A 12,541-nucleotide genomic window follows, 5' to 3' on the forward strand; every position below is an offset into this window, starting at 1 on the left:
GAGATCTTTAAATATAATTTTGTTTATATTTAAAGTCCCAGCCCATCCTTAATCCTTATCCTGATCCCTTCCAAGTGCTATATAGTAATGACTTGAAACTTTCTCCTTACCCCCCGTCCTATCCCAAATCCTTATATCCTGTCCTTTCCCAGTGCTATATAGTCGTGATGGCTTGGCGCTTTCCCCTGATAGTTCCCTTCCCTTCCCCACTGCTAAGTGAACAGACGCATCAGGTGAAAGGAAACGTGCCCAACCCTTTTTTTTTGTCCCGCCAGGGAATCGAACCTGGAATCCCCAATTGTGAATCGAGAACGTAGGCACTGAACTACTGAGACCCTTTAAATATTTAAATATTATATTTATTTATTGATAATTTTTTGTTTTGACCTGTACTTAAAAAAATATAGCAACATTTTTATTCTCAGTGTTTCATAATTAATTAATTTGTGTTTAACTCAATTTCTTTCTTTATTATGCACCCCATACCCATCCCGTGGGCGGTGGTGTAAAGGATTACAGAGGGACATAATCGGTTCAGGAACTGAACCCTCTAGTTCGTTTACCTAAGCAAATAACACATTTTTGACGCTAGTTACAAAAGTACAAAATTATTAATGTTATATATACGGTTCAATAATAATCTTTTGTTTAACTGTTGGTAATATTATCGGTGGTGGTGGTGATTGTTGTGGTGGATCAGCTGTGAGGAAGATGGCGTCGAGGGTGGCCCGGAGCACCGCCCGCCAGGTGAAGCCTTTACTCTCCCTCGACCACGGCGAGGCCAAGAAGCGAGTCCTCAACCTTTATAAGGCTTGGTATCGCCAGATTCCTTATATTGGTAAGCACGCTCGTGTATCAACGTGTATTAAAACTGGACTGACCTTCAGTCATCCCGGTCGGGACAGAAATGGTTGGGCACATTTCCTTTCACCTAATGCCTCTGCTCACCTAGCAGTAAGTAGGTACTCAGGAGTTAGTCAGCTTGTTGTGGGGTTGCACCCCGGGCGGGGTCAGTAATTTGACCTTGAAGGGGACCTTGATAAAAGCCTAACGTGTATGAATACACTCAGGCTTTCTGTCCCCCGACACAGACTTATTTACTTATTTATTTATTTTTATTTATTTATTTATTTATATACAAGAATGTACATTGGGTTAGAGAGAATACATAGCATAGTATTTACAATCTTGTAAAGCCACTAGTACGCGCAGCGTTTCGGGCAGAAATTTACAGTATTAATTTAAGTGCTGTTGGAGCGGTCAGTTAATAACATCTTGGCTCCCAAACAGTACAATACTGTGTAAATATGTCATGAGTCTGTAGTATTCGGTGACTTAAGAGGGTCAGTAAATGGAAGCCGAGTAAAATCAAATGGTACACCGACATTTCCTCACAACCGTGTTGAACCTAAACCAAAAGGGAAAAGTCTAAGAGGTGTGGAAAGTTTGAACCAGCAATAGCATTGCTGTGCATTTTAAACAAACCCAACCAAGGTATAATCAAATTAGGCAATTTGACAAAGTTTGTTTTCTAATTGTCAACTCATACTGTATATCATTAGGTTTGGCTGTGTTAGATTAAGTTGGGCAAGCTATGTTTTAAAGTGTTTGTAAACCATCTTTGCATGTATGTATGTATCTAGCTAGTTCAACAACCCTTGTACCATTTTCATGTTTACGAATAATCTTTGTTTTTCTTCTATGGTCATTCTCATATGTTTTCTTGGCTTGAACCTTACCATTGGCTTGCTTGGGACCCATGGCGAGTTATATACTGTAATAACAAATTTTATGTTCAAATTGCCAAAAATACGAAAAAAAAACTGTAAATCTTTGCAAAGAATTCAGGCGCAATAGTCACTTAGCGGGAGGCACTGGTAAACTGAGGCGCGATCACCATGCCACCACGTGCTAGGTCAGCCCATACGCGTGTTAACAAACTCGTTTCCAGAGGCAAAGTTCGTAACCCAATTCAAATTTTCCGAAGAAATTGGGCTCATAACCAGAAAAGTTCGTAAAGAGGGGCATTCGTAAGCCGAGGCGTCACCGTATTACTGTCTACTATTGTAGTCACTCCATACACAGCATCAATTGATAGAAATGATAAAAATAGAAATTGATAGAAATTGCCTTTAAAATATTTAAATGTACCTTGTATAAAGAGCCAAGTGGTGGGGTCAAAAACATTCAATCACTAAATAGACACTGATAGGCAAGCACGAGAACTCCATCACTTTGTATCACAACATGCCTGCCGGGGAATAATTTTGTCGTATTGTCAACAGAACGAGTACTGTATATACTTTCAGCAGTATACAGGTACTTTTCTTTTTCTTGGGAAATTGTTTTATGTAAGGGTAACATATTAATGGATAAGCTTCAGTATCTTAGGTCAAATCATATATGATTTAAATTAAATTAATGCAAGTTTTTGTCAACTATTTTTGTTGTTGTAATGCATGTTTTACTTATGATGACTTTGATCATACTGTAAATATTTTAACAGTTATGGACTATGATTTACCGAGGTCCAAAGAACAGTGCCGAGAAAAGTTGAGAGAAAAATTTGAAGAGAATCGACATGTCCAAGACATTCGTGCTATTGATATGCTGGTCATTAAGGTAAGGCAGTATGCATAGTAAATTACTTTTATACATTAACTTACACAGAAATGTAAAGAAATCACAGTGGTGTGATATATCAGTCATTTTGAGCAATGCAGTGACTTGAACCAGCATCCTAGTGAATCCCAGATGCTTGCCCTAACAACTCAGCCATGATAGTCCTGTGGTGTCTGAGCTGGTTAAGGCAAGCATCTGAGTCACTAGAATGTTGGTTCAAGTCACTGCATTGCTCAAAATGATTCTCATAATGGAAATATTGTGATTTAATATATAATTTCAGTGCTTACTAATACTATACTATACTATACAGTACTGTGTTTGTTAAGTGCCAGTTTGAGACAGTCATAGTATGGAGGTTTTCTTGAGAGATCTAGTATGGTTAACATTTTAACCATAGGCTTTCATTAATGAGTGAATTTGGATTTTTTTTTTTTTTGCCTAATTTATTTACAGTACTAGTTTAAATTAAAAAAATACAAAATCTTTTCTGAGTGGATGTAGGCATTTAGATAGCCTCAATAGTTGGTGTTGTAGTTTTCACATTTGCAGTGAAATAATTGAGTTGATAATGGCCTTTTACCTGTGTATACAGAATTGTTTTGAATTTGTATAGATTTTACTTAGTTGTGCAATTATTTCAACCTAGCCAAATAGTGATTTCATAAAATTATTTACATTGGTACTCCTATTGGTCCCTGGGATACCATTTGGCCTTTAAATGGTGACTTAGGTATATTGTTCATTACCCCTGAGGTTGCTTTTCCTTGTGCCTCCTGTGTGGGCTTTGTGGTGGGTATTGAAGTTTTTCCATTTTTGTTACGTTAGAGATTCATGCCCTACTTCCCCCCCCCCTTTTTTTTTGGGGGGGGGGGACTTTCTGGGTGGGCGACCGGGTCCCTAAATCGGACTATGTTGGAAGGTTGGGCTCCATAGCTCCAGGGCCAGACCAGGCTTTGTCTCTGACTATTCCAACTGACCCTCTCTGTTCCCCTTCCATTTCTTTGGCAGGGTCGAGTCCCAAGCCCCCCATGGTGACTACCTTGTCTCCTGGAGTGGTTACTGCACCATTTATTCCTTTCCTGAATAATGGTTCGTAGTGCCATCACTGTGCTTGTATGCATTTGATTCCCGCTACCACTCCTATGTTTCAGGATTTGTTTGGCATCACTACATGGTTCAAGTATTTTCGTCTTTGTCATAATTAATGTACATATACTGATTACGTACATATCCTTAATCACCTCGTTGACTGCAGATTCCCACGTTACTTTTATTCCCTACCCGGAATACCACATGTAATAGGGCGCTGGTGGCCGAGTGGACAACATGCTGGATACGTAGTCCTGTGGACCAGGGTTCGATTCCCGGTGCTAGCGGAAATAGATGGGCGGAGTTTTTCACCCTGATACTCCTGTTACCTAGCAGTAAATAGGTACCTGGGAGTTAAACAGCTGTTATGGGCTGCTTCTTGGGAATGTGTGTGTATCTATATCTTGCCTCTCAACTCGAAAGCCTTTTTTAGGTCCAGATAGATGCAGTCATCTGGGCCAATTGCTTTGTTCTTGGCTCCAGGAGTACTTGTTTCACTTCGTCTCTAGACACCTCTATGTGCTCTATGCTGTTCCCTGGAATTCTTATTTTGTCTGGTTCTCTGAAGTTCTCATTTTGTACAAACACACTTTGGAACTTTTCGTTTAATGTTTCACACATTTCCTTTTCCGTGTATCTGTCCCCCATTTTCAACCTCTGAATATTATCCTTTACCTGCAGCTTGCTTTTAATGAATTTATAGAAAAGGCCTGGATCTGATTTACATTTGTCTGCTATACCGTTCTCAAAGTGCCTCTCCTTACCGACGTTAATTGTATCTTGAATCTTTGTATTGCTGGTATGTTTGGGGGTTTGGCCGAGACTGGAGGCTGTTGCACAGTACAAAGTTACTGGCATGCGTCTCTCAGTCTGAAACAAACTTGGTTCTTCTCTTCTAACACTACAGACAAGTGTTAAAACAGGGAAAAAGTGTCTATAGACAGATTCTTAGTAAAAAAAAAAAAGCAGTGAGCTACAACCAGGTCCTAGTGGTATGACTGCAAAACGTGAGTGTACCTCAGAAATGTGCATACAAATTATCTGGTTGAGGAAAAGTGGTGCTCCAATTAACACTAACAATGTTGTAAGTTAATCTTTATCCCCATTTCTTAGGGTCAAATGGAACTGAAGGAAACTGTGGAGATCTGGAAGCAGAAGCATGGGCTGATGGCTTACTGGCAGGATAGTGTAGAACCTCGGCCCAAAGACTTCCTTAGCAAGTTCTTAGATGGTCATGAGTGATATCCTGACTGATGTAGAATTAATGTTTCATGTGCTCCTTTACTATATAGACATTTAAAAAATTTAGCCAGCTATACAGTAATTACCTTATTTAAATATAAATGTACAGAATATGCTTTAGTATCATTTACTTGGAAATTTCCTTTTAAACTGGTAATTGTTAAGATACTAAACCTTAATGCATCTGAAAGTCCAGTGTACATATTTATTAAGATACCTGTGTAAATATTTGTATTAAATGCTGAAATTTATTTTTTATGTATACACACCCTTCGTGTACTATTTTTTAAATGCATTTATGTAGAGTAGTGCAACATTAAAGCCATAAATATTGAAGGTATGGTAAGAAATTTCTGATATCTTTGGTAGTGATACAGTATTTTTATAATTGGTCATGGTAATTTGTCTTTCTTCAGAAAGCTTCTTTTAATATAAATTCATATACAGGTACAGTATAAAACCAAAAATAAAGCCACAAAGCCTCGTCGGGCACCCACAATCCAACAAGAGCAGACCGTGGCAATAGGCAGGAGCCACCAAACTGGAAGGTGAACAGGAGAGCAAAGGGCAACACTGAAGTTCAAGAACAGGCTAATACTGCGCACTTGGAAGGGGGGGGGGGGAAACAGATGGCACCCAGACCTAAGGGACAGAATCGGAGAGCTCGAGAGGAGCAACCAAAGCCACCACAGCAAATCAAAAGCAAGATAACTGAAGAAATGGGAAGAAGACCCCTACACAGCTGCCAGGAGCCCAGTGAATACATGACAACCCAAAACAGTCTGAAGGGACCCACCATGGGCACTGCCAAGAAAAAGCAGGGGACCTGGGCACAGAGCTGCACTAGACCCAAGGCCTGAGAAAATGGGGGGGGGGACACAAACAAGGAGGAATGCAAAATAAACACTCACTCAGCCCATACCATGCGAAGGCATGGAACTGGCAAGCGCTGCACCAATCCCAAGCAAGAACAAAGCAAGCCTGCCAGCCAGGAAGATGCCAGAAACCCTTGAAACACTCCCACTAGGCTGAGAAGACCCACATGTAATGGAAGCAAGGTCAAACTATGAGGCAGAACTGGGCTATGGAGGAGGAACAAATAACTGCACGAGCTGCCATAGGAGGTACCCGAGAGGCAAGAACCTCCGGAAGGACAAACCAGAGGGGTCCAAAGGGACCTTTCAGGGGAAGGGGAACTGCATCCCAAGCATATGCATGCAGGGAGGACAATGCCACCCCCTCCCCCCTGATAACCAAGGAATCACAGAATAACAGGGCCCAGGCTCCCCCAAGCCCTAGAAGCTGCAGACTAGGGTTCTGGGGCAGAGCCTACATCCGCACCCACCACCCAGGCTAGAAGAGTTGTCCAAGGAGGGGAGGGGCTGGAAGAAAGGAAAGACTCAGATGCCCCAGTGAGACAAGTAGGCTCTACTTCCTCAGGATCCAAATCAGAAGGGGCCACAAACTCTTTGAGCCACATCCCAAGCAAAAACCAACCCCAACCCATAAATGCCTCGGGGCCGAAAGGGGGAAAGAACAGAGGAAGGACAAACCATGCCTGAAAAGGAAGGTGGTAATGTAGGCAGAGCTAAGGTTAAAATAACCAACCCCTTAAAATCTTGATCCCTAAACAGCAAACGGTGCATACAACCTAGACCACAGTGAACCGAACACAGTGGAGGCCACCTACAAGCCTGAACCTCAACGAGAGGGCTAGAAAGGAAAGCAACATGATGGGAGGAACCCATCATGGTTGAAAGTGTCACTGACCCAACAGACAGCACAGTGAAAGATGAAGGGATGAACTTCGTCACGTGGCCCTGATGACGTGCAACCTGAAACACTAAGCGAGAGCTAGTGTGGGGGATACCCGTAGGCCCCCCTGAACGCCTTATTTCCAGGGTCTGCAATATACCCAACAGGACCCCAAGGCACTGGGGACACGACACATGTCCTATATAATTTTAGAGATTCTCAAACAACAGATACAAGTAGGCCAAGACAGCCTACCCTACACACACGACTGAGATGGGCAACTCCAGCATGCTGAATGTAGCTCGCAAACCTCGGTGAACCCCATCTGCCAAAATCAATACCCAGAGAAGGGCAGGAAGTAAAAGACAACTGACACCTAGGGTAAGGGCCACCACAAGCAAGGATCTCTTAAGGGCGCAATCCCCAAACTCACTCCAGGGAAGATAATCTCGGCAGCATGAGAGCAATCCTACAGGGAAAATTACCTTGAGCACATGCAGCTCCAATACACTTTTTTTTGTGCTCTGATATACAACCTTACATGAACCTTAGTCCTGGCTTTGTTGCTGTTGACTTTTCCTTTCACAGTACATACTCAAATGTTCTAAAGTTTCTAACAAACGTGACCTAAGCCTTCCCATCTTTTTTCTCTCTTTCTTATGTTCCCATTCTAACTCCTATTATTATCCCTTTACACCCTTTATTACACCAATCCCTTCCATACCTTTCGCCTGTTTACCATCCTCTAAGATTTCCTCCTCTCCTCTCTTGCCTTACTTAATACCCGTGCCTCCCTCGTCCCATCACACACTATTTGATAATTGTCCAGGATGGACATAAAACATCGTCGTCTCTTCATTTTTAGTGTGGTTTGGTCAACATTTCTTCAGCCATGTTATTGCGACTCATCTTCCCTAACTTGTTGGTTAAACTCCAGACTCATACCTCTTGGCTGGTAAATTGTTCCAGCTTAGGAAATAATAGCTACCAGACATCACCTGGACAATGTTGAATTTCAAAACCTGAATGCAGAAAATAAGCCATGATTATTACGGATATTAAACCAAAAAAATAAATGCACAAGTGTATGGAACAGCTAATAAGATACTGGGATATATTACTAGAAATGTGCAAAACCAGTTATCCCATAATAAAGCTGGTAAAAAAATGCAATAATTTTAATTTCTTGTAGAACTTCAGAATGTTAAAAAGAATGAAGGTCTGTGTGCTCTTGCAGCATTTTCTACGAGAACATCCCTGAACAGGGAAAAATGTAATTAAGTCTCCCCTTTTGGTGTTTGTTTACAAACAAGAAAGCTAGTGTTTATGTAAAGACTATATTATCTTCAGGAAAACCAAACCAAACACTTAAATTCTGTTTATTTGCAATTTCATTACAAATGGGGAGGTGACATCAGTTGGGTAAAAAGATATTCTTATTTAAACAAACCATTACAAAGAAAATATTTAAATAAATTTTGCTTGTGTATATTACTGCATTGGCTGGATGTTTAATTCCGCTCTGAAAAAAAGAAAAAACATTACCTTTAATTATCTACTATAGAAATATATCCCCAAATCAAGACTCATTTCCAACCTACAGTACAGTACTGTTCATGCATTATACAAATGCAATAAAGTGTAAGTACATACGTATTCATTATTAATTTCTAATGCAATTAAAAATAAATTTACCAAGAGCCATCTTTAATACCAAATAAATCATAGGTCCTCTCACTGCCACAGAAGTATCATCTTCACTAAATAAATAATTATATCTACAGTACTACACACACTTCATAATAAATACATATTGTGGACATGCTTCAGCAACTATGTAATATACTTGAAATTCCTATGTCTAATGAACAAATACAGGCACTCAAAATGCCAAGCCCAGCTCTAGGAAAGATGTACTGTAAAAACTATAGGCAGGAACTATGAATTCAGAGGTGTCTTAAGTGGCAAGGTAGGTAGGAAAAATAAAAATAGTGTTACCAAAAACTAGAAACAAAAATCAAATTGAGCTGCATTTTTGTGCCTCCCAGGCATATGATCCTCATTAATTCATTCACTCACCTACCCACTTATTCATCCAGTCATCCACCCCCCATTTGTTCACCCCCCCCCCACCATCCTCATTCATTCATTCAACCCACCAAATTATTTATTCACTTACCCAATCCCCCTCCCTAACCCAGGGAGCCGGTCGGCCGAGCGGACAGCACGCTGGACTTGTGATCCTGTGGTCCTGGGTTCGATCCCAGGCACCGGCGAGAAACCGGCAGAGTTTCTTTCACCCTATGCCCCTGTTACCTAGCAGTAAAATAGGTACCTGGGTGTTAGTCAGCTGTCACGGGCTGCTTCCTGGGGGTGGAGGCCTGGTCGAGGACCGGGCCGCGGGGACACTAAAAAGCCCCGAAATCATCTCAAGATAACCTCAAGATAACCCTCTCGTTTACCAACATCCAAAATATTGTAGTGCCTATGCTTATAGCCCCTATTAGTAAAACTGAAAAAATACAGTACAGGGCTGTATTTATATAATGTACTAGAATAACTGTCCAGATTACATCACCAACCAAAAGAAAGCTGTAAATTCACCAATTTTACTGAGCAATGAAGTGAGCTTTGGCTATCAAATCTTTTATCAAAGCAATTATAAACATTATAGTCTTTATAAATTATTGTTCATAATTTTTTCTTTATTAGACTAAGAATTATAAACTGAAAGCTGTCAGATTTTAATGTTCTTGAAATGTAGTTTAAAAATTTAGATTATATTTTGTGTTCTAGTTATTCATGTCAGACATATAGAACAAAATTTTGTTCATGCTTCACACCATGATGCTTTAAACTTGTTTTACCAACTTAACTTTGGAAGATACACACAATATATAGCTGGGTAGAAGTGTATTGACAATGCAAGATAGAGCTAGAAGGCGGTTTATGGGGTTACTAGAAATAATCTGTGAAGGTCTCTTGACAGCTATAAAGAATGTCTGATGGAAAGCTTGGACAAAAAAATTTACAAAAGATATAGACAGGGGACAGCACAAAGAATCAGCCATAGATTGGAGATTTTAAGTACTGGTACATGAACAACAAAATTTGAACAGAATCGTATATAATAATATAATAAATTACTACTAAATTCACCAAGTCATGAAATGGCTGTTTTCAGTAATATATATAAAAGCATATTAAAGGAATTCTACACAAGATTTATTTAGTGATTTATAGTAGGTTTTCTGTATTTATCTCCAGATTACCTGCGGTGGTTTTCAAAACTTTTACTCCCTGGCCTGAACTCAAATAAAAAATCCTGCCAAAAATCTCATACTTCAGCAAAAACTAAATAATTTCATGTTTATGCACTGGTCAAATGCTGTGTAAGAGTATATTCACTTTAGTTAGAAAGTTGAACTGACTGACAATATGGGTTAGGTCTCCATTTATTTCTATTACCTAGAGGATTAAGAAAATTTAATGCAAGCTTTTAACTGGTACCGGTATGTATTTTGCATGTTCAATTCCAATTTATTTTTTCAACTGGATACTGTAGCTAAATTGGACATGCACTTAATCTTTATCGGTACTTTTGCAAATAAAGACATTCAACCAACTTTATATCATTACCCTGTACCTTCATTTAACTGTTTTGATTCATCACAACACCTCTTGTCTATGTGCCTTACTGTATGAAGCTTACTTACCTGAGTTGCTGTGAGAAGTCATCTTCAATATTGTCATCATCCCAGTTATCTTCCCACACATTAACATCCTCAGCATCTTCCTCAGCGGCACCCCAATCTAAAATTTGGGACAAGGGTAAAAACCAGCAGCCACAGTGAAACCACATTTCGTGTATACATTTTCAAACACAGATTAGATTGACAAGTAGTTGGCTTACAACCCATTGAATCCAAGAACGATTCCCGGGCAGAGCAAAATGTTTTGGGCACTTAAGTTTTACCTTATGCATCTGTTCACCCCACTTGAAGTGAACGGTCTCGCTTCATGCAGGTCGGCGTTCAATCGCCAAATGTCCAAGTAGATGGGCACCATTCCCCCCCCCCCGATCCCATTCCAAATCCTTAACCCTTCCAAGTCCTATAATAACATAATGACTTGGTACACTTTTTCCTGATGGAGAAATCATCTTACTTTACCTAGAAGAAATTAAGCAATAATTGTGTTGCATCCTGAGGAAGATTAGTCATTGGCCAAGAGGGACATCAACAAGCCTAATAGGCTGCCTGTCTCAGACAATGGGAAACGATAACTACTTTTACAGTAAAACAACTAAGTAAATATACTGGCAAAGAATTATAGACCAGTTGCACTAACGTCCCACACAATAAAAGTAATTGAGAGAGTGATCAGGAGTCAGGTCACTAGATTCATGGAAACCAATGACCTCCATAATCCAGGCCAACATGGATTTAGAGCAGGAAGATCATACCTCTCACAGCTACTTGACCATTATGACAAAATCACTGAGGCATTAGAAGAAAAGCAGAATGCAGATGTTGTATACACAGACTATGCAAAGGCATTCGACAAATGTGACCACAGAGTGATTGCACATAAAATGAGGTCAATGGGTATAACTGGTAAAGTAGGACGCTGGATACTCAATTTCCTGTTGAACAAAACACAAAAAGTAACAGTCAATCAAGTAAAATAGAGTCCGAGCTCAGTTAAAAGCTCTGTACCTCAAATACAGTCCTTGCACCACTGCTGTTCCTTATTCTCATATCTGATACAGATAAAAATACAAGTCACAGCTTTGTGTCATCCTTTGCAGATGATCACAAAAATCAACATGAAAATTACCTCTGCTGAAGACATTGAAAAACTAGACAGATAGACATTAACAAAGTTTTTGATTGGGCAGCAGAAAATAACATGATGTTTAACGGTGATAAATTCCAGGTACTCAGATACGGCAAAAATGAGGATCTGAAACATAATACAGGGTACAAAACACAATCGAATCTTCCCATAGTAGGAAAACAGCATGTCAAGGATTTGGGAATAATGATGTCCGACGACCTAACGTTTAGGGAGCATAACCAAGCAAGTATTGCGTCAGCCAGAAAAATGATAGGATGGATTACGAGAACCTTAAGTCCAGAGATTCCATCACAATGGTTGTACTCTTCAAATCACTTGTGTTGTCCTGTCTTGAGTACTGCTCAGTACTCGCTTCCCCCTTCAGAGCAAGAGAGATTGGTGAAATAGAGGGAATACAGAGAACATATATGGCACGCAGACGAGATAAAGCACCTAAATTATTGGGATCATCTCAAAGCTCTCGAAATGTACTCACTAGAAAGGAGACGAGATATCCCAAATAATATACACATGGAAAATACTGGAGACAGGTCCCAAATCTGCACAGTAAAATAACAACGTACTGGAGTGAATGATATGGAAGAAAATGCAGAATAGAACCAGTGAAGAGCAGAGGTGCCATAGGCACAATCAGAGAACACTGTATAAACATCAGAAGTCCGTGGTTGTTCAATGTCCTACCAGCGAGCATCAGAAATATTGCCGGAACAACCGTGGACATTTTCAAGAAAAAACTGTATTGTTTTCTTCAACAAGTGCCGGACCAACCGGGCTGTGGTGGGTATGTGGGCCTGCAGGCCGCTCCAAGCAACAGCCTGGTGGACCACTCTCAAGTCAACCCTGGCCTCGGGCCAGGCTTGGGGAGTAGAAGAACTCCCAGAACCCCATCAAGCAGGTATCATACTGTACAATGAGAAAATCCACAGGAGCCGTGATGAGGATTCAAACCTATACGCTGGGTATTCCTAGA

The 12,541-nt window shown here is 40.2% G+C and overlaps 1 protein-coding gene and 1 long non-coding RNA gene across 8 annotated transcripts in view; one reads left to right on the plus strand and one right to left on the minus strand.

Annotated features, from left to right (window-relative positions):
• The first annotated feature begins 507 nt into the window (after positions 1 to 507).
• ND-B14 (NADH dehydrogenase (ubiquinone) B14 subunit) lies at positions 508 to 5,207 on the plus strand. Its single transcript, XM_045729439.2, has 3 exons — positions 508 to 838; positions 2,507 to 2,622; positions 4,828 to 5,207. Exons 1-3 carry the CDS (start codon positions 712 to 714, stop codon positions 4,954 to 4,956), a joined length of 372 nt encoding a protein of 123 aa, XP_045585395.1. The 5' UTR covers positions 508 to 711; the 3' UTR covers positions 4,957 to 5,207.
• Positions 5,208 to 8,078: 2,871 nt separating this feature from the next.
• LOC123747323 (uncharacterized) overlaps positions 8,079 to 12,541 on the minus strand; it is a 77,735-nt gene continuing 73,272 nt past the window's right edge. For all 7 annotated transcript variants that reach the window (XR_011226121.1, XR_011226119.1, XR_011226117.1 and 4 more), the window contains 2 exons: positions 10,428 to 10,524; positions 8,079 to 8,233 (listed from right to left, as the gene is read on the minus strand). This is a non-coding gene — a long non-coding RNA (uncharacterized lncRNA). The remainder of the gene's footprint in view (positions 8,234 to 10,427; positions 10,525 to 12,541) is intronic.

The sequence above is a fragment of the Procambarus clarkii genome, chromosome 94 (genome assembly GCF_040958095.1).
Source record: "Procambarus clarkii isolate CNS0578487 chromosome 94, FALCON_Pclarkii_2.0, whole genome shotgun sequence".
Lineage (NCBI taxonomy): Eukaryota > Metazoa > Arthropoda > Malacostraca > Decapoda > Cambaridae > Procambarus > Procambarus clarkii.